The sequence below is a fragment of the Podarcis filfolensis genome (assembly GCF_964270895.1).
Source record: "Podarcis filfolensis genome assembly, chromosome: 18".
Classification (NCBI taxonomy): Eukaryota; Metazoa; Chordata; class Lepidosauria; order Squamata; family Lacertidae; genus Podarcis; species Podarcis filfolensis.
The window spans coordinates 9,935,923-9,963,358 of NC_139622.1; the positions used below are offsets into that span (position 1 = coordinate 9,935,923).

Consider the following 27,436-nt stretch of genomic DNA (forward strand, 5'->3'; position numbering starts at 1 on the left):
AAGAACTTTGCTTCAGGATGAGAACAGAAATTGTGCTCTGGCGGCACGGCGGCAGCAGGAGGCCCCATTAGCTAAAGTGGTGCTTCAGGTTAATAAATAATAATAATAATAATAATAATAATAATAATAATAAAGAAATTAAGTGGTTTCTAGCTGTAATGGTACAAAAGAATATGAAAAAATGGTTCTTTTTTTCCCTTTGTATATAAGTAAAAGTTTAAGCTACAATAATTTAAGAAGTTGGATAGAAAATAAGGTGTTTTTTCACTGTAATGCTATGAGATAAGGATTTGCTGGATAAATAATTTGAACTGGAATACAAGAAGGGGAGGCATGAGGAGGTCAGGGAAATATGTCGTTGAAAATTAAGTTGTGAACTTTATGTGTCTTTATTATTTTTTCTTTTTACTCTTTTTCTTTGTTTGTATAAAATGGAAAATTCTAATAAATATCTTATGGGGGGAAAAAAAAGAACAGTTTCAGGTTAAGAACGGACCTCCGAACGAATTAAGTGCTTAACCCGAGGTACCACTGTAGTCCAAGCGAGAGATAACCAGAGCATGTATCACTGGTGAGACAGTCTGTGGGCAGGGAGGGTCTCATCCTGCGTACCCTATGGAGCTGAGAGACAGCTTCAAGCCGCCATGACAGCGTTAAAAAAAGGTAAAAGCTTTTCCCTCAGTTTCCCTCAGAGGGCGAAAAAGGCGGGAAAGTATAAGGATGACGGGGCGTAGCGGAGCGGCTGTGGCCAATCAGAAGCGGCGGCGCAGCCGAACGGCGCTCCGATTGGCTGGTGTTTCTCCACCCAATTTCAAAGCGCGCACGGACGACCGTTGGTCCAAAATAGCCTCCTCGCGCGAGGAAGGGGAAAGCGCAAGCGCAAAAGCCACAGACTTCGAGAGGCGGAGCTGGAAACGGGCACGCCAGCGAGTGACGTCACATTCTCCGTCCTGATTGGCCAGAGGGCTAAAAGAAACCCTCCCCGCCTTGCACGCAGCTCTTCTGGAGGCGGGTACGCAAACAAGCCGCCGCCATGGCGACCCCTAAACCCCTCCCCCTCTCTCCCGCGTTCTGATTGGTGGCTGGCGCATCTCGCGGGAGTCGAGGCGGTTTGGTGAGGTAAATTGGAAGTCCGTGGGAAGTGGGAGGGGGCGGATGAATCCCTCGCGCGGATTGGCTGGTTGGAGGTAGGGGAGGCGGGGCGAGGCAACGAAGTCTCCAATCAGCGGCGAGGAATGGAGTAAGTGGGAGGGGCGAGGGGCGTGGCCTGTCAACCTCGCGTCAACGACCAAAAGGGAAGAGGGAAGACGAAACCCCCCAAAATCTAGACGGTCCCGAGGCGTGGCAGGTTCGAATCCCGCCTCCCCACTTCCCCGCCTCGTTGTGAGGGGACTGAGGTAATTAATAACAGTAGTTTAAAAAGAATTTGCCAGGAGGGAGCCGTTGGCGAGGAAAACCTGTGACTGTATTATCATTATCGTTCCAGGAAATGAGAGTTCCCTATCCCATAATACGCCCCTCGACCCTCACGCAGCCCGCCAATCTCACCCCCATAATGTCATGGCTGAGATACCTGTGTCAAGAAAACGGGGTGAGGGGGGGCTCAAAGAAAATGGGGTGAGGGGGACTCAAATCCCCTCCCTGATTATTATTATTATTATTATTATTAATTAGATTTAGTATTGTTATTGTTTAGTCATTTCGTCGTGTCCGCTTTCTTTATGGTCCAGCTCTCACTTCCATCACTACTGGGAAAACCATGAACTACAGTGGTACCTCGGGTTACATACGCTTCGGGTTACAGACTCCGCTAACCCAGAAATAGTGCTTCAGGATAAGAACTTTGCTTCAGGATGAGAACAGAAATCGGGCTCCGGCGGCGCAGCAGCAGCAGGAGGCCCCATTAGCTAAAGTGGTGCTTCAGGTTAAGAACAGTTTCAGGTTAAGAACAGAACTCCAGAACAAATTAAGTTCTTAACCCAAGGTACCACTGTTTACGGACCTTTGTCGGCAAGGATTGTCCTAATACATATACTTTTGTTGTTTGTTGTTGAGTCGTTTAGTGGTGTCCGCCTCTTGGTGACCCCCTGGACCAGCGCACGCCAGGCCCTCCTGTCTTCCACTGCCTCCCGCAGTTTGGTCAAGCTCATGCTGGTCGCTTTGAGAACACTGTCCCACCATCTCGTCCTCCGTCGTCCCCTTCTCCTTCTTTCCATCTTTCCTAACATCAGGGTCTTTTCCAGGGAGTCTTCTCTTCTCAGGAGGTGGCCAAAGTCTTGGAGCTTCAGCTTCAGGATCTGTCCTTCCAGTGAGCACTCAGGGCTGATTTCCTTCAGAATGGAGAGGTTTGATCTTCTTGCAGTCCATGGGACTCTCAAGAGTCTCCTCCAGCGTCATAATTCAGAAGCATCAATTTTTCGGCGATCAGCCTTCTTGATGGTTCAGCTCTCACTTCCATACACCACTACTGGGAAAACAATAGCTTGAACTATACAGACCTTTGTCGGCAAGGATTGTCCTAATACGTATACTTTTGTTGTTGTTTAGTCATTTAGTCGTGCCCGCCTCTTCGTGACCCCCTGGACCAGAGCACGCCAGGCCCTCCTGTCTTCCACTGCCTCCCGCAGTTTGGTCAAACTCATGCTGGTAGCTTCGAGAACACTGTCCCACCATCTCGTCCTCCATCGTCCCCTTCTCCTTGTGCCCTCCATCTTTCCCAGCATCAGGGTCTTTTCCAGGGAGTCTTCTCTTCTGATGAGATGGCCAAAGTAATTTCGTGGCTGCTGTCACCATCTGCGATGATCATGGAGCCCAAGAAAGTAAAATCTCTCACTGCCGCCATTTTTTCCACTTCTATTTGCCAGAACGTGATGGGACCAGTGGCCATGATCTTTGTTTTTTTTTTTATGTTGAGCTTCAGACCATATTAAACTCCATGGACAATAACAACACAAAAATTTTTAAGGGGCGCAGGAGGTGCTGTGGTCTAAAGGACAGATCATGAAGCTGAGGCTCCAAGACTTTGGCCACCTCATGAGAAGAGAAGCCTCCCTGGAAAAGACCCTGATGTTGGGAAAGATGGAAGGCACAAGGAGAAGGGGATGACAGAGGACGAGATGGTGGGACAGTGTTCTCGAAGCTACAAACATGAGTCTGACCAAACTGCGGGAGGCAGTGGAAGACAGGAGGGCCTGGCATGCTCTGGTCCAGGGGGTCACAAAGAGGCAGACATGACTAAATGACTAAACAACAACAACAACATACCGCCCTTAATCGGTTCATAGGATAAAAAACCAGTCAAAGGAGCTTTCTTGCGCTGGTGGGAGATATCTAGGTTCATTTATTACTGATATTATTATGAGGTTTGATGAGAGTCTTGATGTGAGTACAGGACATTGGGCTGGCCTGATCCAGCTACAGTCTTCTTAGCTTTTCCATTGGACAACGCTGCTTTTCACAGAATCGGAGAGTCGGAAGGCACTCCAAGCGTCGCCTAGCCCCTGCAATGCAGGAATCGCCGTTTTACGAGCGAAGGTGCAGTAATGGGATATTTTGTCTTTTCAGATCCTTGAACCCTGGCGGTCACCAGCCCTCACCTCAAATCCTCGCTTGCCCGCTATCCTCCATGAACGGCAACCATGAAGAAGGCAAAGTACATCCTTTGCACGTGGAAGAAGCGGTGGTGGCCTGCAAAGGTGATACTCATTTGAACATCTCGGGACCTTTTTATCTCCTTTCTGTTTGCTTTGCTCCCCATCTCTACCAGTGGCTGCTATGGGAAGGCGAACAGTATATCAGTATATCTGAAGGAGCGTCTCCACCCCAATCGTTCAGCCCGGACGCTGAGGTCCAGCACTGAGGGCCTTCTGGCGGTTCCCTCACTGCGAGAAGCCAAGTTACAGGGAACCAGGCAGAGGGCCTTCTCGGTGGTGGCGCCCGCCCTGTGGAAAGCCCTCCCACCAGATGTCAAAGAGAACAACTACCAGACTTTTAGAAGACACCTGAAGGCAGCCCTGCTTAGGGAAGCTTTTAATGTTTGATGTATTATAGTATTTTAATATTTTTTTGGAAGCCGCCCAGAGTGGTTGGGGAAGCCCAGGCAGATGGGCGGGGTATAAATAATAAATTATTATTATTATTATTATTATTATTATTATTATTATTATTACTACTATTACTATTACTATGCCATACCAGCATGTTGGAGGAAGTTTAGGATACTCGTGGTATTTCCCCCCGAGGTATAGCAGGGGGTCTCTGGCAGCACTGATGGGTTGTCCCACCAGCAGGCCTCCCTCCCCACTTGGATCGGGACCCGAGCAGCTTCCTGCGGCCCCCCAGCCAATTTAGTTATTTGAAGGTGTTTCTTTCTTTATTTAAAGGTGAACCTGCTTTTGCCAACTGGGGCTCCTTAAGGAGAAAGGGCAGGTTATAATTCAATAAATAAAAAAAAATTGGATATGTCTCTTCTTCTTATCTATTATCTATTATTTATTGAATTTATATACCGCCCTATACCCAGAGGTCTCAGGGCGCTTCAAAGAAAAGGAAAGGAGTAAGAGAAAAATATCAAGACTGAAATCCTAAGCACGTTTATTTGGAAGTAAGTTCCACGCAAATAAATGTGGAATATCAGCATTAAATGCACTGTATCCTACAGGTCACTGCAGTGGAGTTGAAATTAGCTTGGGCGCAAATGGTAACAGCGATGACAGTAGCGCAAAGAAAAAGAACACAACTTATGTTTTCGCTTGCATGTTAGGCCGGGATCACTTTTTTAAAAAATCCACAATTTTCAAACAGACGCGTAGGCACCATTCTGTGACCCCCATCGCTATTCCAGAATTAAATGTCCACTTTACTATTTCAAGTGATAAGATTACTTAAAGTGAAGGAAATTATTTACCTTTATTATTATTATTATTATTATTATTATTATTATTATTAGTGCGACCTACATCTTTTTCTTGTCTTTACACCGTTCTGTTTTGTTGAGACCCGCCCTGTGGGATCTTAACGTTAAGAAATCTCACAAGTGTACGTTGCGTTCCTGCATCCTTCAGGTTTTGTCCGCCGGCCGGACTTCCAGAAGGCGACAAGATCCGAAGAGCACGCCGAGAACCCTTCTGGTTGAAATTCTCTGCCTGAATAAACAGTTAAGTTGCACGTCCAGCATCTCAAGCTCCCTTGTTGAAGTTGACGCTGCTGGACGGGACCACGGTATGGTGGGGGTAGGGACACTGAGCCTCTTGGGCTTGCCGATCGGAAGGTCGGCGATTCGAATCCCTGCGCTGGGGTGAGCTCCTGTTGCTCTGTCCCAGCTCCTGCCAACCTAGCAGTTTGAAAGCACACCAGCGGAAGTAGATAAATAGGTACTGCTATGGCATTTCCATGCGCTCTGGTTTCTGTCACGGTGTCCCATTGGTTTAGTCCTGCTGTCCACATGACGTGAAAAGCTGTCTGCAGACAAACACTGGCTCCCTCGGCCTGAAAGCGAGATGAGCGCCACAATCCCACAGTCGCCTTTGACTGGACTTAACCATCCAGGGGTACTTTACCTTTACCTTATGGTGGGGGTGTTTAACTGCTTTCTCTCACTTTTTAAAAGGATTGTTGTACGCCACGCAGACGTCAAACCTTTGCAGGAGGAGGACATCAACAGCATCGCCTCTCGGTTAGGTGGCCAACCTGACGCCTCAGAAGGTAATTCCCGGGGCACAATCTGAGCACAAGAGCCTTCTCTCCTCCCTTGTCTTCCAGCGACTGGGATCCAGAATTATTTGATAACGATGATGATGATTTATTAGATTTATATACAGTGGAACCATGGTTCTCGAACATGCTACATTCTGGAAGTTCCAAAACCAAAGTGTGGCTTCCGATTTGCGCAGGTGCCCCAGGAACAATAGCCGACAGCCGCATCGAGTGTTCGGCTTCCAAAAAAAGTTCACAAACCAAAGCATTTACTTCCGAGTTTGTGGCGTTCAGGTTCCAATTTGATCGTCAGCTAAGCCGTTTGAGAACCAAGGTTCCACTGTACCACCCTTCATAAAAAGATCTCGGGGCAGTTAACACAAGTGAGCAACACAAATAAATAGTTAAAGCAGAAAAAACAATAACCCTTCCTTCCCAAAAACACATTTAAAAGCCTGTATAATAGTAATCAGGGACGCGGGTGGTGCTGTGGGTTAAACCACAGAGCCTAGGACTTGCCAATCAGAAGGTCAGAGGTTCGAATCCCCGTGACGGGGTGAGCTCCTGTTGCTCAGTCCCTGCTCCTGCCAACCTAGCAGTTCGAAAGCACATCAAAGTGCAAGTGGATAAATAGGTACCGCTCCGGCGGGAAGGTAAACGGCGTTTCCGTGCGCTGCTCTGGTTCGCCAGAAGCGGCTTAGTCATGCTGGCCACTTGACCCGGAAGCTGTACGCCGGCTCCCTCGGCCAGTAAAGCGAGATGAGCGCCGCAACCCCAGTGTCGGCCACGACTGGACCTAATGGTCAGGGGTCCCTTTACCTTTTACCTTTATAATAGTAATCAGCCCAAGGCCTGGTTGAAGAGAAACTTTTCCGCCTGCTGTCTAAAAATATACGAGGGGATGGGCTTCAGAAGCCTGTATACAGTGGTACCTCAGTTGTCGAATGTAATCTGTTCCGGAAGACCGCTCGACTTCCAAAACGTCTTGACAACTGAGGCCCAAAGGGGGGTCGGCAAAGTCAGTGGAGAAAACTGAAAAAAACTGCAGCGGCAGCCGTTCGACTTCCGAGGCACGTTTGAAAACAGAAGCATTTACTTCCGGGTTTTCGGCGTTTAGAGAGTGAAACGTCCCGTTGTGCCAGAAGCGGTTTAGTCCTGCTGGCCACATGACCCGGAAAGCTGTCTGCGGACAAATGCCGGCTCCCTCGGCCTAAAAGCGAAATGAGCGCCACAATCCCAGAGTCGCCTTTGACTGGACTTAACCATCCAGGGGTCCTTTACCTTCTACCTTTAAAGCCCTATACGGCCTAGGACCCTCGTACCTACGGGACCGCCTCTCCTGGTATGCCCCACAGAGAAACCTACGGTCTGCAAATAAAAACATCCTGAAGGTCCCAGGCCTCAGAGAGGTTAGGCTGGCCTCAACTAGAGCCAGGGCCTTCTCGGCTGCGGCTCCAATCTGGTGGAACGCTCTGTCACAAGAGACTAGGGCCCTGCGGGACCTGACATCTTTCCGCAGGGCCTGCAAGACAGAGTTGTTCCACCAGGGCTTTGGTCAGGGCGCAGCCTGACTCCCTCCTCTGGCAACCTGCACAGAATTTTGCTTAATGGTTGCCATCAACTTGATTTTAATTAATTTTTATAATGAAATATTTTTAGAATGTTTGATTATTTGATTGTTTGATTATTTGATTGTTGTTAGCCGCCCTGAGCCCGGCTTCGGCTGGGGAGGGCTGGATATAAATAAAATTTATTATTATTATTACTGTCAGAGCTACCCTAGGTCCCAGCTCACAAAGGACCAACGCTTCTTCGTTGTTAAGTATAAAAGTCTTTATTGAAGTTCAGTTTCACTTCCAGAGCCGCAGCGCGCAGCTCTACGTCTCAACTGTCAGACCGCTGATGCTCCGTCTGAGTCTCCTCCCCCTTGACACCAATTTAAGATTCTAGCCTTTCTCCACCTTCTCCGCTGCTCCTTCCTCCTCTGGGTCCACCTGCCCGCCGGGGTTCCGCCCTTTCTAGCCTCTTCTCCCGCTGATTCCACTGAGCCTTCTCCCTCCCTCCGGCGGGCTTTAGGAGCTGGTTCCCCATCCGGGTCTCCTGCTGTCCCGCGTGCCTGCACATTTGAACTTGGCGCGCGCGCCCAGCCAGCAACTTTCCTCCTGACCGTTTCACTGCTGCTGTCACTGCTTCCCCCTTCGGGGGGGCTAGCTGCAACTGACCTCCCTTCCGTTCCCCCACTCTCCGATGGAGGCGTGGTCACCCCTGACTCCTTCTCTGGAGGAGACGCTGGCCCTGACACATGTGACTCTTCCCCCCCACTACGCTCTGGTGGGGAAACTGGTCCCGATCCTCCACTGCTGCTTTGTGGTTCCCCTCTGGCTCCTTGTTTCTGGTGCGTCCCCCTTGGGACCCCCCTTGCCCTAACCATCGGCGCCCCCTTCTGGGAATCTTCTGATTCGCTGGAGAAGCTCATGGAATCTCTCGGGCCACTGTCATACTCCCCTACGCTGCCCTCGGATTCTTCCCCTTCGCTCTCCAATTCCTCTCTCCCCAGTGCTCCTGCTCCTGATTCCCTGACAATTATTATTATTACCAAGGGTGGGGGCTATTGGCCTTTGGGCATAGCCAAGCTGGAGGTCTAATCCTCGTATTTATGCAGCAAGGAGGGGAGCCAAATAGCTGCAAATCTCTCCCCTAGTGTTTCCATCTGGTTACAATGGTCTCGTTTGTATGCCGCCCTTTCCCTCTGCAAGCAGATCAGAGAGGAATGACACAGGGCCGGCCGGGGTGGGGGTAGCGGAGGGCAAACTCAGCTCCTGAGTCATTTCGACGCATCTTTCGACTGGATTATTGTAACTCGCTCTACGTGGTGCTGCCCTTGAGACTGACCCAGAAACCCAAGCGGGTGCAGAATGCCGCGGCGAGACTCCTTACAGGGTCCTCACTGCGGGATCACATTCACCCAGTGCTATACCAGCTGCACCGGCTCCCGGTGGAGTACAGGATCAGGTTTAAGGTGCTGGTTTTAACCTTTAAAGCCCTATACGGCCTAGGACCCTCGTACCTACGGGACCGCCTCTCCTGGTATGTCCCACGGAGGACCTTACAGTCTTCAAACAAAAATATCTTGGAGGTCCCGGGCCACAGAGAGGTTAGGCTGGCCTCAACCAGAGCCAGGGCTTTTTCGGCTGTGGCTCTGATCTGGTGGAATGCTCTGTCACAAGAGACCAAGGCCCTGCGGGACTTGACATCTTTCCGCAGGGCCTGCAAGACGGAGCTGTTCCACCAGGACTTTAGCCAAGGCACAGCCTGACCCCCTCCTTTGGCAATCCTCACAGAACTCCAGCCCAATGGTTGCCATGAATCTGATTTGAACTGATTTTAGAATGAAATGATTTTAGAATGTCGTATCATTTTACTGTTGTTAGCCGCTCTGAGCCCGGCTTCGGCTGGGGAGAGCGGGATAGAAATAAAATTTTATTATTTATTATTATCTCAACAGGTCAGAGCAAGAAAAACCGCAAAGCCATAGATGAGCTGATCTACCGGCATGCTCTGCGGAAGGCCCTGGATATCTTGAGCGAAAACTCCGTCTCACCCAAGGGGCGGAAAGGAAAAGTGTCACCCCGGAATAACACCTCCGCCGGAGCATCGCTGGAGTGTTCAGCTAAATGTCGCCAGCTCCATTCTCCAAGGGACCCGTACGAGGGAGGAAGCAGGGAGAGTACCGTCGCGTGTTGCCTCGGCTCCAAGGCATCTCCCATCTCTAAACCACAACACTTTGGGGAGGCAGCTGGCCAGAACTGCTCCTTTTCTGAAGCAGCAATGACCATAACTCCCCAGAAACAGCAGGAACCGTCGCCCACATCTGATGCAGGCCGGAGGCAGCTGCGGTCCTTTAAGGAGAGGGGCGAGGGGCAATGCCCATCTCGGGGCAGGTCTGGCAAGGGCAGCGGCTTCCCCTCCCCAAACAGAACGAGCACCCCAGCGGCCGCCTCTCGAAAGCCCCGGGCCAGGTTCGCAAAGTCGGGTGCGGGGCCCGGGGTGCGGAACAAACTGCTGGGCTCCCCCGCCAGGTGCGCTTCAGCTGAACCAGCCAGGGGAGAGGAAGGAGGGAGATACAGCCGAGGCCCCAACGGCAGCAGGCGCCCGAAGGGAACGCGGCAGAAACGGAATCAAGGAAGGAGTCGTCCGGGGGACTTGAACTCCTCTGCAGAGTCTCTTTCGGGAGGCAAGGCGGGGCAAAGGCAGGATGCGTCCTTCAGCGTGAAACAGTTCCAGCTTCTGGATTCTGAAGAAGAAGAAGGTAGCTTGCATGCTTTGGCAGGGCGGAGGAAGGTGTTTGTGTCTTTGTAGTAATGCTCCGGCCACGCGCCCCTCCCTCACCTGTCCTTACCATCCAGCTGGATCAGGTTTAGAGAAACGGCGGCCGGCAGCATATACTTTTTTACAGGACAAAACGCATCAAAAAAGGTACCGCATTTTTTGCTCTATAAAACTCACTTTTTCCCTCCTAAAAAGTATGGGGAAATGTGTGTTCGTTTTATGGAGCGAATGCAGGCTGCGCAGCTATCCCAGAAGCCAGAACAGCAAGAGGGATTGCTGCTTTCACTGCACAGCGATCCCTCTTGCTGTTCTGGCTTCTGAGATTCAGAATATTTTTTTTCTTGTTTTCCTCCTCCAAAAACTAGGTGCGTCTTGTGGTCTGGTGCGTCTTATAGAGCGAAAAATACGGTGGTTGCTGCCACCACTCGCCTGTACCAGGGCACCAGAAGACATAACCCAAGGGAGAAGGTTATACTTCCTAGTTACCGGCTGCCCCACTCTGCAAATTGTTTCCACAAAATGCAGGCAGAAATTCAACAGAAGTAACGGAACTCAGACCCAATCACAATTCTTGATTATGTTTAAATTCACCAGTGGTCAGCTAGTTGGCTAATAATTATAACTTGTGACAGCTGAGCTCGTTAGTTCCCAGGACTTTGGATCAAAGAGTTCCTCCCTTCCTCAGACATTTACCAGCTACACATTCCCAGAGTGATTAGGGTGGATAACAACACTATCTGGGTGTGAATGAGTTACCGTATTTTTCGCTGCATAAGACGCACTAGACCACAATACGCACCTAGTTTTTGGAGGATGAAAACAAGAAAAAAAATATTCTGAATCTCAGAAGCCAGAACAGCAAGAGGGATCGCTGCGCAGTGAAAGCAGCAATCCCTCTTGCTGTTCTGGCTTCTGGGATAGCTGCGCAGCCTGCATTCGCTCCATAAGATGCACGCACATTTCCCCTTACTTTTTAGGAGGGAAAAAGTGAGTCTTATAGAGCAAAAAATACAGTAGGTACCAGGTGTCAGAAGACCACTAATCAACCTGGAGAAGTTCCTTCCTGAGATAAGCAACTTCACACATTTGGAGACTGTTAGTCTGCAGTGTTAAAGCAACAAGAACCCATTCCCCATAAATCTTATGGCTTTTGAACTTCCCATAATACTTTGCTGCTTGGTCTATTGAAATTTCCTAACTTCGCTACAGTGCTGGAATGGCGTTGATCCTAGAATCAAAGAATTGTAGAGTTGGGAAGGGACCACAGTCATCCTCTAGTCCAACCCTCTGCAATGCAGTAATCTTTCGCCCAGGGTGGGACTCGAACCCACGACCCTGTTGATTTAATAATAATAATAATTTTTATTTATACCCCGCCCTCCCCAGCCAAGGCCGGGCTCAGGGCGGCTAACAAGCAATAATAAAAACAAGTTGAGTGAATACAACTTAAAAACAAGACTAAATACAACAATTAAAATATTGAAATATTAAAATGCAGCCTCATCACAGGAGGAGAAAGGAAAAAGAAAGAGGGGGAGGGAATCAAATTGGCTCCAAGCCAAAGGCCAGGCAGAACAACTCTGTCTTACAGGCCCTGCGGAAAGAGGTCAGATCCTGCAGGGCCCTGGTCTCATGAGGCAGAGCGTTCTACCAGGCCGGAGCCACTGTTGAAAAGGCCCGGAGCTCTGGTTGAAGCTAATCTAACTTCCTTAGGGCCCGGGACCACTAGGGTGTTGCTATTTATGGACCTTGAGGCTCTCCGTGGGGCATACCGGGAGAGGAGGTCCCATAGAGTCTCATGCTCCACTAACTGAGCTATCTCTCAGGCCAGGAGAGAATTCACCAGAATTCAAAAGCATCCATTCTTCGGCGGCCAGCCTTCTTTATGGTCCAGCTCTCACTTCTATACATCACTACTGGGAAAACCATAGCTTGAACTATACGAACCTTTGTTGGCAAGGTGGTGAAGATCTCAGTACTCTGTACTCTGTACAGAGCTCTGTACTGCTCTGGTTATCTCCCGCTTGGACTACTGCCATGCGCTCTACGTGGGGCTACCTTTGAAGGTGACTCGGAAACTACAACTAATCCAGAATGCGGCAGCTAGACTGGTGACTGGGGGCGGCCGCCGAGACCACATAACACCGGTCTTGAAAGACCTACATTGGCTCCCAGTACGTTTCCGAGCACAATTCAAAGTGCTGGTGTTGACCTTGAAAGCCCTAAATGGCCCAGTATACCTGAAGGAGCGTCTCCACCCCCATCGTTCTGCCCGGATGCTAAGGTCCAGTGCCGAGGGCCTTCTGGCGGTTCCCTCATTGCGAGAAGCAAAGCTACAGGGAACCAGGCAGAGGGCCTTCTCGATGGTGGCGCCTGCCCTGTGGAACGCCCTCCCACCAGATGTCAAAGCGATAAATAACTACCTGACATTCAGAAGACATCTTAAGGCAGCCCTGTTCAGGGAAGTTTTTAACATGTGATATTTTAGTGTATTTTTGGTTTCTATGGAAGCCGCCCAGAGTGGCTGGGGAAACCCAGCCAGATGGGCGGGGTACAAATAATAAATTATTATTATTATTATTATTATTATTATTATTATTATTATTATCTGTAGTAAAAGCTGAAATGGATTAACGCCTTTTCCTTTGACAGGATTCGCACCTGCCTCTTCCCTGCGGCTTAGCCCCATCAGGAGGTACAGCCACAGCCCAGCTTCCAGGGATGATGAAGACGAGGAACTCCCCAGCATCCTCTTGCACCCAGGTGAGGCCCGTTCTCCGTCTTTCGGCACGGCCCAGCCGCACCGGCGTTTTCCCGAGCCCAATCTTAACCTTTTAAAGCAGGCGTGGGGAGCGTTTGGCCTTTGGCCGCCAACCCTGTGAGGTAGGCCAGGCTGCAAGATGGCGATTGGCCAGGGAGCTTAATGCAGCCGAGTGGAGATTTGAACCGTGGTCTTTCTCAGGTCCTAGCCCAGCAATCAATGAATGAATCTTTATTTGTGTCGGCCATAGCAATAAAACAACAATACGATATACAAAGAGTAGAAATAAAAAGTCAATTATATAAAATACATTTGGGGGTTTTGAATCAATAGTCAAATGGTGGGTCTGATTCTGATTGCCCCAGCTGAAAACCTCGAGTCTTTATAAAGAGGGCAAGGCAAAAGGGCATGCGCCACCAATTCGGGACTTCCATCTCCACGGGGACATAAGCGTTTTCTGTGTGGAATCTGTTGAAGGTCCTGGTCCAGCAATCTGTAGCCACTACCACACACATCCTGAGAACCAGTCGGAACCCTCTGTAAAATCTCCCCTGGCAGGATCACAGAATCTCTCTTTTTAACAAAACTTTTATTTATGCAATTTTAACCGCTTCTATACATACATTGTATAGGACGCGGGTGGCGCTGTGGGTTAAACCACAGAGCCTAGGACTTGCCGATCAGAAGGTCGGTGGTTCGAATCCCCGCAATGACGGGGTGAGCTCCCGTTGCTCGGTCCCTGCTCCTGCCAGCCTAGCAATTTGAAAGCACGCTAGTGCAAGTAGATAAATAGGTACCGCTCCAGCGGGAAGGTAAACGGCGTTTCCGTGCGCTGCTCTGGTTCGCCAGAAGCGGCTCAGTCCTGCTGGCCACATGACCCGGAAGCTGTAGGCCGGCTCCCTCGGCCAGTAAAGAGAGATGAGCGCCGCAACCCCAGAGTTGGCCACGACTGGACCTCATGGTCAGGGGTCCCTTTACCCTTTACCTTTATACATACATTGTACAGTATCCATCACTTATCTCTTTTGTTAAGACTTCCCCATCCACCTCTCTGTGGCATTGAGGGGAAATCTTCATCTGATATTTCAACCCATTGTCGTTTCAAGTCTTCCCTTTTTTGATAAAAGAGGCACACATGTAAAGGGGTGAGTGTGTTTCTTATCAGGGCACCCCAATCTGATTTAGGGCCCGTTTCAAATCCAACCTTGGTTTGGTCCAGATCGCAAAAACTAAAATGGAGCGGCTTGTCCCGTGGTGACGCAGCCCGCTAGCGGTCAGCCTTCTCCCTTTGATAGTTGTCTCCGCCTCGGCCCAGTATACCTGAAGGAGCGTCTCCACCCCGGACACCGGGGTCCAGCTCCAAGGGCCTTCTGGCGGTTCCCTCACTGTGAGAAGTGAAGCTACTGGGAACCAGGCAGAGGGCCTTCTCGGTGGTGGCACCCCCCCTGTGGAATGCCCTCCCATCAGATGTCAAGGAAATAAGCAACCACCTGACTTTTAGAAGACATCTGAAGGCAGCCCTGTTTAGGGAAGTTTTTAATATTTGATGTTTTATTTTTCATATCCTCTTGTGAGCTGCCCAGAGTGACTGGGGAAACCCAGCCAGATGAGTGGGGTATAAATAATAAATTACTATTACTATTACACCTTTCTCTCCACTGAGCACAAGGTGGTACACCTTGTTTAATCCTCACAACAACCCTGTGAGGTAGGCCAGCCTGAGAGGCATAGCTGTCAAGCGTCCCTTATTTGGAGGGACAGCCCCTTATCCCAGCGCCATGTCCCGCTGCTATCCCTTATTGATGATGTCCCTTCAATTTCCCGGGTTTCAAAGGAAGCAGCTCCAACTGTGTTGCTTGGCTGCATTGCTCACCCAATAAGGAGTCTGAAAACGACTGGGGGCTGGAGCTTGCATGCCTTGTGCCGATCAAATTGGCCGCGTTGCCTGGGGACTCGCCTTTGCTCAGCGCTTCCCAGCGGAGAGGTGACGGTGGTTTTCCTTGCTGCGTCCCTTTTGCCGGATTGCTGCACTGTGGGATCCACTGCTTGAGGCTTCGTTTGGCTGCTGGCTGGGCTTTCTGCCTTTGGCTTGGAGGGGCTCAGAAGTCGAACATACCTGTGCTCCGAAAATCCCTTATTTTGGCTGCTGATCCCTTATTTTCGAGGCTGCTGGTCCCTTATTTTCAAATCTGTAAGTTGACAGCTATGCTGAGAGGCTGTGGCTGATCCCCACGGTCACTCCCAGCAAGCTCCATGGCCCAGTGGAGTTCCGAACCCGTCTCCCAGGTCCTAGTCCGATACTCTAACCACTACACCACACTGCCTTAACCCGGAAGGGAAGGGAAATTCCCCGTTCCGGCCTCCAACCTCTGCTTCCGTTCTGCCTTTAGAGCCCTGTACCATCAAAGCCGGGATGCTGGTTTGGTGCAGAATGCCAAGACAACCTTTTTGGCCGGCAGTGGTAAGAATAAAAACGTTCTGTCTTGTTGCATCTTTGTGGAAGGGGGCTGTTCTCCCAGCCTTCCTGCAAGGGGATGGGGTAGGCATGAAACAGGGGTTTTCTCTTCCCGGCAGGTGAAAAGAGTGCAGCAGAAAGCCAGGAAGGCCAACGTCATCCTCATCCAGGACACTTTGAGCATGAAATCCAAAGGGTAAGTACAGCTTAAATGCAGTCCCGGTCTGGCTTCCGATCACCCATTGGCTGAGCTGCTCTGATGCCCGGCATGTTCACAGAGCTTTCTCTAAACTGCTCCTGCAGGCAACGGCAGAAAAAAACACAACTTATTTCTGCTCTGCTTTCTCAGCAAGGAGTGTTGGGTGCATGTTGGGTGTAGGTCTGAATTCGAAACCCTTCTCACCCATTGCTGAATAAATAATAATAATAATAATAATAATAATAATAATAATAATAATTTATTTATATCCCGCCCTCCCCAGCCGAAGCCGGGCTCAGAGTGGCTAACAACAGTAAAATGATACAACATTCTAAAATCATTTCATTATAAAATCAGTTCCAATCAGATTAATGGCAACCATTGGGCTAGAGTTCTGTGAGGATTGCCAAAGGAGGGGGTCAGACTGTGCCCTGGCCAAAGGCCTGGTGGAACAGCTCTGTCTTGCAGGCCCTGCAGAAAGATGTCAAGTCCCGCAGGGCCCTGGTCTCTTGTGACGGAGCGTTCCACCAGATCGGAGCCACAGCCGAAAAAGCCCTGGCTCTGGTTGAGGCCAGCCTAACCTCCAAGATGTTTTTGTTTGAAGACCGTAAGGTCCTCCATGGGACATACTAGGAGAGGCAGTCCCGTAGGTACGAGGGTCCTAGGCTGTATAGGGCTTTAAAGGTTAAAACCAGCACCTGAAACCTGATCCTGTACTCCACCAGAAGCCAATAATTTTTGGACTTGTTTAGTTGTGTCCGACTCTTCGTGACCCCATGGACCAGAGCACGCCAGGCTTCGGAAACACTGTCGAACCATCCTGTCCTCTGTCGTCCCCTTCTCCTTGTTCCCCTCCAAGGACTGGTGGGGGTGATTTTTAGAGAACCAAAGGGGGAGAGCCCCCCAAAAAGTTGGGGAACCACTGACTAAAACGCTTTGCTTCTCTCTGGTATCTAGCCATCTGTGTTCTTGCGGCCGTCAGTAAGATTTTTCCACTTGCTAATCCGTCGTATCCCTTTTCCCTCCACCTTCCCCCTGCAGCTTCTGCACCTCGTTCAGAAACCTGAAACACTACGAATGCAAGGAGAAGGGAAAACTGATAGTAAGTTTTAAACAGCAAAGGTGTGAGCTTCTTGGGGGGGGGGACTGATCCTTGGTTTCCGCTCTGCATTTGTGTCTTCCACAAAAAGCACGGCTTGTGTTCCCCAGGGGAGATAATATTCTGTTTCTTTTTCCGTTTTGCTATGATTTTGCCCCCAGGCCAGAGCCAAAGAGAGTCACCCCCACGATATCGACTGGTGCATCACGTTGATAACAGACTACCTAGTTCGAGTAGGTAAGCTTAGCCAGCGGAGTGGGGATGGGGGGGTGAGGAGTGTCCTCTCTTTCCAGCAGCAAAAGAACTTGTGATGGCCTGGCAATCCGATTCAGAGGCTGAACCGGAGGAATTCCAGCCTGCACTGGAGTCCCCGCCTCCAGGGCCGGCTGAACTGGGGCAGGGCCTTGATTCTGAAGCGCCTGCACCTGTGCCGGATCCTCAGGAGCAGGCACCAGGTGAATCCACTCTGGCTCCGGAGGTGGTTGAGGACACAGTGCCTACAGGTGAGTCTCCCCCTGGGTCCAGTAACCCTCCGGCCTCTCCTGAGCTGCAGAGGCTCAGGGCAGAGAGGCGGAGGGAACTGGTTTCTCCCAGGAGGAGTGCTCGCCTTAAGGCCAGGAGAGGCGGGTTACCTGGGGGCCGGAACCGCCCCTGGCCTCAGAGAAGATAAAGGCCAGTCAGCCCGGTCCCAGGTTGCGGGAGCAATGTTGTTGAAGATCTGTTTCGGCCAGCACCCAGTCCCGTTCCTCCAGAGTTCCTGTCCTTGCCCGGCTCCTCGCTTTGGACCCCGCTTCGCCCGTGGAGGACAGTCTACCGACCCTCGACCCAGTTCCTGGACCTTGCCCCATGGTAACCTCCCCCCGGGACCAGCACAGTATTCTGTTTCTTCCTGTGCCGGTCCCGTGGGTTACCCAAGAGGCGAGGTCCAAGTCCGGACCATGGTCAAAGGTGCAACTTGGAGGCAGTCCGTAGTAGCTGAAGCTGGGTGCAGGGCAGGGAGTCGGGTGAAGTCAGGAACAGGCTTGCAAGCAGGGAGCCAGGGCGGGTCAGGAGCTCAGGCAGAAGAGCAGGACAGGGTTCAGGCAGGAACTAGTAACCAACAATGTTGCTCCCGCAACTTGGGACTGGGGCTGGCTGGCTTTTACCTGCCCTGAGGCATAAGGTGGCCCCGATCCTCTGGTGACTCGCCTCTCCTGGCCTGGAGGCGAGCACTCCTCTTGCGGGAACTTAGTTCCCTCCGCCTCTCTGCCCTGAGCCTCTGCAGCTCAGGAGAGGCTGGAGCGTTAGCGGACCCAGAGGCAACCTCAGCTTCCTCTGATGGGGCTGAGAGTGGAGCACCTGCAGGCAATGGGTCCTCCATCACCTCAGGAGCCGGAGCAGACTCACCTGAGGACCCAGCACAGGTGAGGACCCTTCAGGCTCAAGCCCCAGCCCCGGCTCAGCTGGTTCTGGAGGCGGGGAATCCTGTGCAGGCTGGGATCCCTCAGGTTCAGCATCCGAGTCCGAACCCCAGGCCATCCCACTTTCTCTCTGCATTCCCATGTTTTTCTTTTTATTTCTTTTTATTTGTTTCATAAAGCCCCCTATACCTCTTGATTGTGTAAAATCAGCCGCAGAGGCGCCACACAAAAGGAAAGGGACGCTGGGAGGGAGGAGGAAGAAAGCAAGCTCTCGCACACTGCTTCTTGTAACGGCCAGGTTGGGGGAGTTCAAGGGGAGGAGGAGATGGAAGCGGATACTCTCTCAGCAGAGCCAGTGAAGCCACATGACAGACCCATCTCCCATCTCTCTTCCCTCCCCCCTCCCCCCACTGAATAGCCTCGTGGCTGTCAGTAAGTTAATAAGAGTTTATTGTACAGTGGTACCTCGGTTTTTAAGTGTCTCGGAAGCCAAACGTTTTGGTTTTCTAACGCCAAAAATCCCGAAGTAATTGCTTGCGTTTTCCAACGCACCTCGGAAGCCAAACAACTTCCGCTGCGCGTTTTTCAATTTTTCCAGTTGAACTTGCAGCCAGCCCTTTGCGCCTCGGTTTTCGAACGTTTCGGAAGTCGAACGGTCTTCCGGAACGGATTACGTTTGAGAACCGAGGTACCACTGTACTAGCCCAAAGGCCATGACGAAACCGTACAAACGCCATCAGAAGAAAATATACACTGTATGAATAAGCCATCAGAACCATATGTTACAAGGGAGACTTTAAAGGGAAACCTGGTGGCCTTTGGTAACTCTAGAGTGTGACAAAGAGACAGTGCAGAAGCTCATTTAATGTATGACCCCCTCAAGCCTTGCTTTTAAATCCATGGTTGGCTTCCACGGTGGGAACAAAGTTCTGCAACGGCATGACGTAACTTGAAATCTCCAAAAATGGGATTTAGTCGAGAAACCTTCCTCTTCTCTCCCCGTTCCCAGGCTGCGAATCTTTCACGGGGTCCTTCCTGGAGTATTACGCCCACGAGATGAGTGAGTAGTTCATTGCCTATTAAAACGCGCTGCTTTGATTAAGTTTCCTAAAGAAGGAACAAAATCAAAGAAGGTTCCCATCAACGGCACCTTTGCATGTACACACACACACACAGCCAAGACGTCACTATCTCCCAATTTTTGTTTTTTTTAAAGTTGCTTTGGGGGATTGAGGGTCTGTGGCTTCTTGGGACGTGATATACAGTAGGCGTTTCCCTTCTGTGGCAGTGAGACAAGTCCTAGCCATTGTCAGTTTCCTCTCCTGCAAAATGGGTATTGTGCACGTGTTTCTTCTCCATAGCGTGTCCTTTCCTGTCCAGATTCGATGTTTCACCGGAGGGATGGGGAGCAAGGAACATAATATTTGGCCCTCCTTCGTGTGCCTCCTCCTTGAGAGGTCCGGAGGGTCGCAACACGAGAACGGGGCCTTCTCTGCAGTGGCTCCCTGTCTTTGGCATGCTCTCCCCAGGGAAGTTCGCCTGGCACCTTCACTATACACCTTTAGGCACCAGGCTAAAACCTTCCTTTTTAACCTGGCCTTTGGTTGACCTGATCAACAGCCCATACCCTTTAGAGGGGTGGCGTTATTGTATTTTTATTTTATATATTGTGATTTATTTATTTTTTGAACCACCCTGAGACCTCCAGGTATAAGGCAGTTTATAAATTCAATAAATGAATGATTTTTTGTCCATGATACCTGAGAGAAAGGCAGGCTCTTTTCTGCGCCTTCCCGCAGAAACCGTGACATTGCCTTATGGAATTAAACATATTAATTCCATAAGGTGAAGATTTAAGGATGTTAATGTTTAAGTTATATTTCATAAGAATTGGGATTTGGAAAACTGTTAAAGGGACATGCAATGAAATTCAACCGAGGGGAAGCGAGGAAGTCACTTAACAAAGTTAATAAGTGTAATTTTCAATAAGGCTATGATTTATGTTTGTTTGTCTTGTGTGTTTGTTTGTCTGTTTATAATATTGTGAAAACCAATAAAAAAAATTTTTTGGGGAAAAAGAAACCGTGACATTGCCGTCTGCTTTCCTCCCCCCGAGGCTACTCCGTCCGAACAGGCGTCCTCCACGAACCGCCGCAGGATAACTTTCCGGAGGCGGAGGAAGCAGACCCGGGCGAGTCGCCGTCCGAGCCGTCGCCTGCTAAGCCCCCCAGGAAAGTTCTCCCGGATCGGGCCCGGGCCGCCCGGGACAAGGCCAACGAGCGCATCGTCGAGTTCATAGTGAAGTCCAAGGGGGCGGACGACCACCTCCGCTCCATCCTAAGGAAGAAGAAGCCGTCGCGCTGGCTCAGCGACTTTGTCGTCGCCCGGCCGTACCTGACCTGCATGGAGGTTTACCTGGAGGACGACCACCAACAGGAACTCGTTCTCAACTACCTGCGACGGGTTTACCAAGAGGCAGACCCCAAGGTGCTACCCGAAGTGAGCAGGGACAGTATCAAGTTCATCTTGGACGTCTTGTTCCCCGAGGTAAATCGCGGCCTTTTTTTAAGGAGTTGGGACACAGGGAGCTGCCTGAGCTGGTGCTGCCAGCACTGGCTGGCAGCAGCTCTCCAGGATTTCACAGATTCCCTGGAAATGCTGCCACAGATCGGACATAAGATCCTTTGTTGTTGTTGTTTAGTCGTGTCCGACTCTTCATGACCCCCTGGACCAGAGCACGCCAGGCCCTCCTGCCTTCCACTGCCTCCCGCAGTTTGGTCAGACTCATTCTGGTAGCTTCGAGAACACTGTCCCACCATCTCGTCCTCTGTCGTCCCCTTCTCCTTGCACCCTCCATCTTTCCCAGCATCAGGGTCTTTCCCAGGGAGTCTTCTCATGAGGCAGCCAAAGTCTTGGAGCCTCAGCTTCAGGATCTGTCCTTCCAGTGAGCACTCAGGGCTGATTTCCTTCAGAATGGAGAGGTTTGATCTTCTTGCAGTCCATGGGACTCTCAAGAGTCTCCTCCAGCACCAGAATTCAAAAGCATCAATATGGGATCCTTAGCGTCACGCCACTAAGCTGCGGCTCTCCCCCTAAAGACGAACTAAGATTCTAGCCCTGACGATTTTGAATAAGGTGCCGATTTTACACACGGCCAGTTAGACCCTCGGTCAATATTGCCTACACTGGTTGGCAGCGGCTCTCCAGGGTCTCAGCCCTACCTGGAGATCAAACTTTCGCATGCAAAGGAGGTCTCTAACCACTGAGCCACGGCCCTTCCTTTGCATTCCAGAACCCTTCCTCCTTGAATGTGTCAAGGTAAAGGTAAAGGGACCCCTGACCATTAGGTCCAGTCATGGCCGACTCTGGGGTTGCGGCGCTCATCTCGCTTTATTGGCCGAGGGAGCCGGCGTACAGCTTCCGGGTCATGTGGCCAGCAGGACTAAGCCGCTTCTGGTGAACCAGAGCAGCGCACGGAAACGCCGTTTACCTTCCCGCCGGAGTGGTACCTATTGATCTACTTGCACTTGGACGTGCTTTCGAACTGCTAGGTTGGCAGGAGCAGGGACCGAGCATCTGGAGCTCACCCCGTCATTGCGGGGATTGGAACCGCCGACCTTCTGATCGGCAAGTCCTCGGCTCTGTGGTTTAACCCACAGCGCCACCCGCGTCCCCCTGTGTCAAATGTAGAATCATAGAATCATAGAGTTGGAAGAGACCACAAGGGCCATCGAGTCCAACCCCCTGCCAAGCAGGAAACACCATCAGAGCACTCCTGACATATGGTTGTCAAGCCTCTACTTAAAGACCGCCAAAGAAGGAGACTCCACCACACTCCTTGGCAGCAAATTCCACTGTCGAACAGCTCTTACTGTCAGGAAGTTCTTCCTAATGTTTAGGTGGAATCTTCTTTCTTGTAGTTTGGATCCATTGCTCCGTGTCCGCTTCTCTGGAGCAGCAGAAAACAACCTTTCTCCCTCCTCTATGTGACATCCTTTTATATATTTGAACATGGCTATCATATCACCCCTTAACCTCCTCTTCTCCAGGCTAAACATGCCCAGCTCCCTTAGCCGTTCCTCATGAGGCATCGTTTCCAGGCCTTTGACCATTTTGGTTGCCCTCCTCTGGACACGTTCCAGTTTGTCAGTGTCCTTCTTGAACTGTGGTGCCCAGAACTGGACACAGTACTCCAGGTGAGGTCTGACCAGAGCAGAATACAGTGGCACTATTACTTCCCTTGATCTAGATGCTATACTCCTATTGATGCAGCCCAGAATTGCATTGGCTTTTTTAGCTGCCGCGTCACACTGTTGGCTCATGTCAAGTTTGTGGTCAACCAAGACTCCTAGATCCTTTTCACATGTACCGCTCTCAAGCCAGGTGTCACCCATCTTGTATTTGTGCCTCCCTTTTTTTTTGCCCAAGTGCAATACTTTACATTTCTCCCTGTTAAAATTCATCTTGTTTGTTTTGGCCCAGTTCTCTAATCTGTCAAGGTCGTTTTGAAGTGTGATCCTGTCCAAATTTTCTTTCTCTTCGCCCCCAGGCCATCATCTACGCCATTTCAGCCGTGGACCATATTGACTACAAGAAAGCGGAAGAGATATACTTGAGAGGGCCTCTGGTGAGCCAAAGGTATCTCCTTCCATCGCTTCTTATCCATAATAGCTTTTGGGAAACTTGCAAAAAAGGAAGAGAATGCCCTAGTATTGCTGGGTCCCCCCTCTAGTTGTGGTTGGCTTAAAAAAAAGGTAAAGGACCCCTAGATGGGTTGCGGCGCTCATCTCGCTTTCAGGCCGAGGGAGCCGGCGTTTGTCCGCAGACAGCTTTCCGGGTCATGTGGCCGGCAGGACTAAACCGCTTCTGGCGCAACGGGACACCGTGACGGAAACCAGAGCGCATGGAAACGCCGTTTGCCTTCCCACCGCAGCGGTACCTATTTATCTACTTGCACTGGCGTGCTTTCGAACTGCTAGGTTGGCAGGAGCAGGGACTGAGCAATGGGAGCTCACCCCATCACGGGGATTCGAACCGCCGACCTTCTGATCGGCAAGCCCAAGAGGCTCCGTGGTTTAGACCACAGCGCCACCCTGTGTCCCCAGTTGGCTTAATCATACACTCCATGAGTTTTCCACAAATGCATCTGTGGTAAATGCATTCAGGTAAAGAAACAGCAGCATTTCTGGCACTTTCCTCCCTGCGAGAAGTGAGGTTGCAGGGAACCAGGCAGAGGGCCTTCTCGGTGGTGGTGCCCGCCCTGCGGAACGCCCTCCCACCAGATGTCAAGGAAATAAACAACTATCTGACTTTTAGAAGACATCAGAAGGCAGCCCTGTTTAGGGAAGTTTTTGACGTCTTATTGTGTTTTTAATATTCTGTTGGGAGCCGCCCAGAGTGGCTGGGTATGCCCTGCCAGATGGGCAGGGTATAAATAATAAATTATTTAAAAATTTAATGTCCAGTAGCACCTTAGAGACCAACTAAGTTTGTTCCGGGTATAAGCTTTCGTCTGCATGGACACTTCTTCAAACGTCTTCATGCATGCACATGAAAGCTAATACCCAGAACAAACCAAGTTGGTCTCTAAGGTGCTACTGGACAATTTCTTATTTTTTTTATTTAGTTCGACTGCGTCAGACCAACACGGCTACCCACCTGAATCTAATAAATTATTATATCATTCCAAATGTCCACGTCTTTAGCAAAATTTAGTCCGCTGTTGCTGTGGTATTGAAGACGAGCCTCCGTTAACTTCTCCACACATTACTGTATTATTTTTTGAATCCACGAGCTTAGATTTTGTTGTGTGTGTGTCCCCCGCTTTCTGTCTCTTTATCCTTCAGGGAAAGAGAAATATTCGAGGAAGAAATCTTAGAAAAGAAGAGGAAGAGAAACCTGCAGAGCAAGAAGCCTCCTCCAGAAGCCAGCCTGTGAATTCTTTTCCCCTCGTCCCCGTCCGGGAGGACACACAACAAGTTCTGCATCAGACTTGTGACATGAAATAGGAAGTGCGTATTCTGTATAGGACAAAAGAGCCTTTATTTTTAAATATATATATGTGTGTGTGTATCAAATATACTGTAAGAAGTACATGTGATACCAGAACCACGACAATCCCGTCAGAGCAAACGGGACTTTTGCGGCAGTGAAACCCTCTCTTTTCTCTCTGCCTTGAGAGCAGCCCAGAAATAAATAATATATCGGTGTTTGTGACGCCCTGGGTGATGGGTTGTGCAGGAACCGGTGGCGGTTTGAGAGAGGACTTACTCCCCTGGTGTCAACAAACCAAATGTCTTGAACTACAGCCCCAGGCTGATGGGAGCTAACGCCCAAACCATTTTGAACGGATGCCTGGAAGCAAAAAATAAATTAAAAATGTGTGTGTTCGTTGTTCATAGGAAACGCTTTTACCCCTATCCCCTTTTAAATGGCCTCCAGAGGTTTTCTGGATCCCGAAGAGGAAAAACTTTGCTGTACATTCCGCTGTCGGTCGTCTAAAATCCCATTCGCCCTGCTTTTGGCAAAGGTTTCTAAAAGCTGGAGGTGCGTCAAATTAGGAGCTTTTGCTTCCCGACGCAGCCAGGAATCACCTCAGTTAGTTTCACAGTCTTCCATCCCCAATCCCGTTATGAATTTTAAAACCCAGCCGGCGCAGGTATTATTAATTTGATGAGAGTTAAAACAGCCTTATACCTTCTTCCACCCGTACCGAATCGTTCCATCCTTTCTCCATCTTCTACGCTTTTTGTGCAAAATCCTCTTTTTTTAAATCAAACAATAAAACTTCTCAAAACCATGACAGACTGGTTTCTTGTGTCCTTTGGAAGAATTGCAAAGTTGGACTGGGCAAACATTTTCTCAATAGTTCCTTTTTTATTTTTAATAGAGGGGTTCTTTCTCTGTTTTTTGCAAAAACAGCAGCGAGGGACACGGATAGTGTTGCATCCCGGATGTTTGCATCTTGGAAATGATCATAAATCACTTCTCCGGGGTTCTGAGAGGGGAGCTGGCAGCGAAAGCCAGCAAGGGGTGTAGCGATAACACAGAAAAGCAATTTAATTTCTGGCATCTAACCCTTGTCTCTCCCATCTTTCAACACTGGTTCAGGCCAGGGGTCCGTCTAGACCAGTTTCCCAAACTTGGGTCTCTCGATACCATATTTTTTGCTCTATAAGACTCACTTTTTCCCTCCTAGAAAGTAAGGGGAAATGTGTGTGCGTCTTAGGGAGCGAATGCAGGCTGCAGAGCTATCCCAGAAGCCAGAACAGCAAGAGGGATTGCTGCTTTCACTGCGCAGCAATCCCTCTTGCTGTTCTGGCTTCTGAGATTCAGAATTTTTTTCTCTTGTTTTCCTTCTCCAAAAACTAGGTGCGTCTTGTGGTCTGGTGCGTCTTATAGAGTGAAAAACACAGTAATTTCTGGCATCTAACCTTTGTCTTTCCCATCTTTCAGCTCTGGGTCAGGCCAGGGGTCCGTCTAAACCAGTTTCCCAAACTTGGGTCTCTAGATATTTCTACATAGCAGGAGATGACGGAAGCTGTAGTTCAAAAAATAGCTGGTTGTTATCCAGGGTTGTTATGAAGGTCAAACATGAAGGGGGAGAACTGTGTCCTTGCTGGAAAAAGCCGGGGTACTAATGTGATAACGAAATAATTAACGCGCTGGCCTAAATAAATTAACTGTAAGCTTCTTGGGGCGAAGACCTGCCTGTTCGTGGGTGCTGCGTTGAGATTGCAATCGTCGATTTATAGAGCGGTTTATTTCAATAATATTTATTATAAACAGCTTTTTCAGGAGCGGGGCAAAGTGGTGAACAGGGTGGGAGGGAGGGAGCGGAACAAGATCAAATTTTTCCCAAAAATTTATTAGTTTTCACAGCATTATAAACAAACAAACAAACATAAATCACAGCCTTATTGAAAATTACAGTTAATATGTTTAATTCCATACGGTGAAGATCTAAGGATGTTTAAGTTAAATTTCATAAAAATTGGGATTTGGAAAACCGTTGAAAGGACGTGCAATGAAATTCAACCAAGGGGAAGCGAGGAAGTCACTTAACAAAGTTAATAACTGGAACAAGATCAAACTTTTTGATGTGGGCAAAACATCCCAAAACCCATAAAATAGCAAGTTTAAGAATTGCATAAATCAAAGCAGACCAACCAGCTATCATCACTGCCCACATTAGCTCTATAAATCAGGCTAATTGGGCGATTCATACTCAATAGTAAATAATGAATGGCTTGCTGTAGCCTATGGGAATAATAATAATAATAATAATAATATAGGCCAGTTAGGCTCCTCTGATTCATGGGGAATAATGATAAATGACAGGCTCTTGTTTATGGGAATAAGAAGACCACGGGCTGATCAACTTGTGTGATTCGTGGCAATAAAAATAAGATGTTAAAGATAACAATATCAACAAAACGGACAATGAAATTAAGAGGCAGAGACGACAATGAATTTATGGAAGAACGGAAGATGTTTTTTGCTTACATACAGAAGGATTGCACACAAGTTAATCCATTAGCAGGGTTTTAAGAGCGCTTGCAATTTTACAATGAATGGATGATAGGTGATTTAAATATGTTATCAATTTAACAATTTAACAATGCAGTATGTTGACAAATAATGGAACCAGGGAAGTCAATTTGTTTTGTTTTTGTATTTTTATTTTTGATTATTTTTAGAAAATCAATTTATTTATTTTTTTTAAATATGATGATAATATCAAGAATGCAGAATTAGATAGACTAACAGGAAGGATTCGAAACCGGCGGGACCAGAAATTCACGGATGACTGGAGTAAATTTACGGACTATTTGAAAAGTATTTGTGAAGATCAGACGACGTTTGTAGGTTTGCAAGAAGTTTTGTGAGGAGTATTATTGGAAGTATTGCAAAAATGGAGAAGGGGGAGGATGATTTGGTAAGAGACGTAAAGGCAATATAAAGTTAAGAAATGCATAAGAAGTGGTTAAAACGGTGGATCATCAGAGGTGCTGACGGAAGTCTAAAAGGATGGTATAAGTGATAGGTTTTGTGGTATATTTTATATGTTATATAAAATATTTTATATATTTTATATAAATATATTATATATTTTATATATATATATTTATATATATATATATATATATATATATATATATATATATATGTATATGTATATATATATATTTATATTTATATATATATATATATATTTATATTTTATTTATTTTATATGTTTATTTTATTTTATATATGTTTATTTTATTTTATTTTATATGTTTATTTTATTTTACTTTATATGTTTATTTTATTTTATATGTTTATTTTATATATTTTATATGTTTATATGTTAAAATCAATAAAAATTATATTAAAAAAAAATCAAGAATGATTTAGGCCAGCTGGCCTCCTCTGGTTCGTAGGAACAAGAAAAAACCTCCTTTGACCTTGCACACAGAAGAAAAACTGGCAATTTTTGCATTTTGGGCTGTGCAAT

At 48.6% G+C, this 27,436-nt stretch overlaps 1 protein-coding gene across 2 annotated transcripts; it reads left to right on the forward strand.

Moving 5' to 3' along the window:
• Positions 1–960: 960 nt before the first annotated feature.
• Positions 961–24,736, forward strand: PWWP3A (PWWP domain containing 3A, DNA repair factor). Of its 2 annotated transcripts, none has more exons than XM_083594529.1 (14): positions 961–1,119; positions 3,565–3,695; positions 5,064–5,155; positions 5,609–5,703; positions 9,200–10,003; positions 12,676–12,786; positions 15,175–15,245; positions 15,359–15,435; positions 16,480–16,540; positions 16,699–16,774; positions 18,947–18,997; positions 20,054–20,484; positions 22,487–22,575; positions 23,784–24,736. In XM_083594529.1, exons 2-14 carry the CDS (start codon positions 3,639–3,641, stop codon positions 23,872–23,874), a joined length of 2,106 nt encoding a protein of 701 aa, XP_083450655.1. In that variant the 5' UTR covers positions 961–1,119; positions 3,565–3,638; the 3' UTR covers positions 23,875–24,736. The 2 variants fall into 2 exon arrangements, with proteins under 2 accessions (XP_083450655.1, XP_083450654.1); XM_083594528.1 differs by lacking the exon at positions 961–1,119 and adding an exon at positions 1,240–1,397.
• The last annotated feature ends 2,700 nt before the right edge of the window (positions 24,737–27,436 follow it).

Bases quoted from the DNA above. Each gene is read 5' to 3' on its own strand.
- PWWP3A (XM_083594529.1), top strand. From the start codon at position 3,639: ATGAAGAAGGCAAAGTACATCCTTTGCACGTGGAAGAAGCGGTGGTGG. The intron at 5,156-5,608 runs GTTAAGTTGCAC...ACTTTTTAAAAG, and splicing joins ATTCTCTGCCTGAATAAACA to GATTGTTGTACGCCACGCAG. The intron at 5,704-9,199 runs GTAATTCCCGGG...TTATCTCAACAG, and splicing joins CCAACCTGACGCCTCAGAAG to GTCAGAGCAAGAAAAACCGC.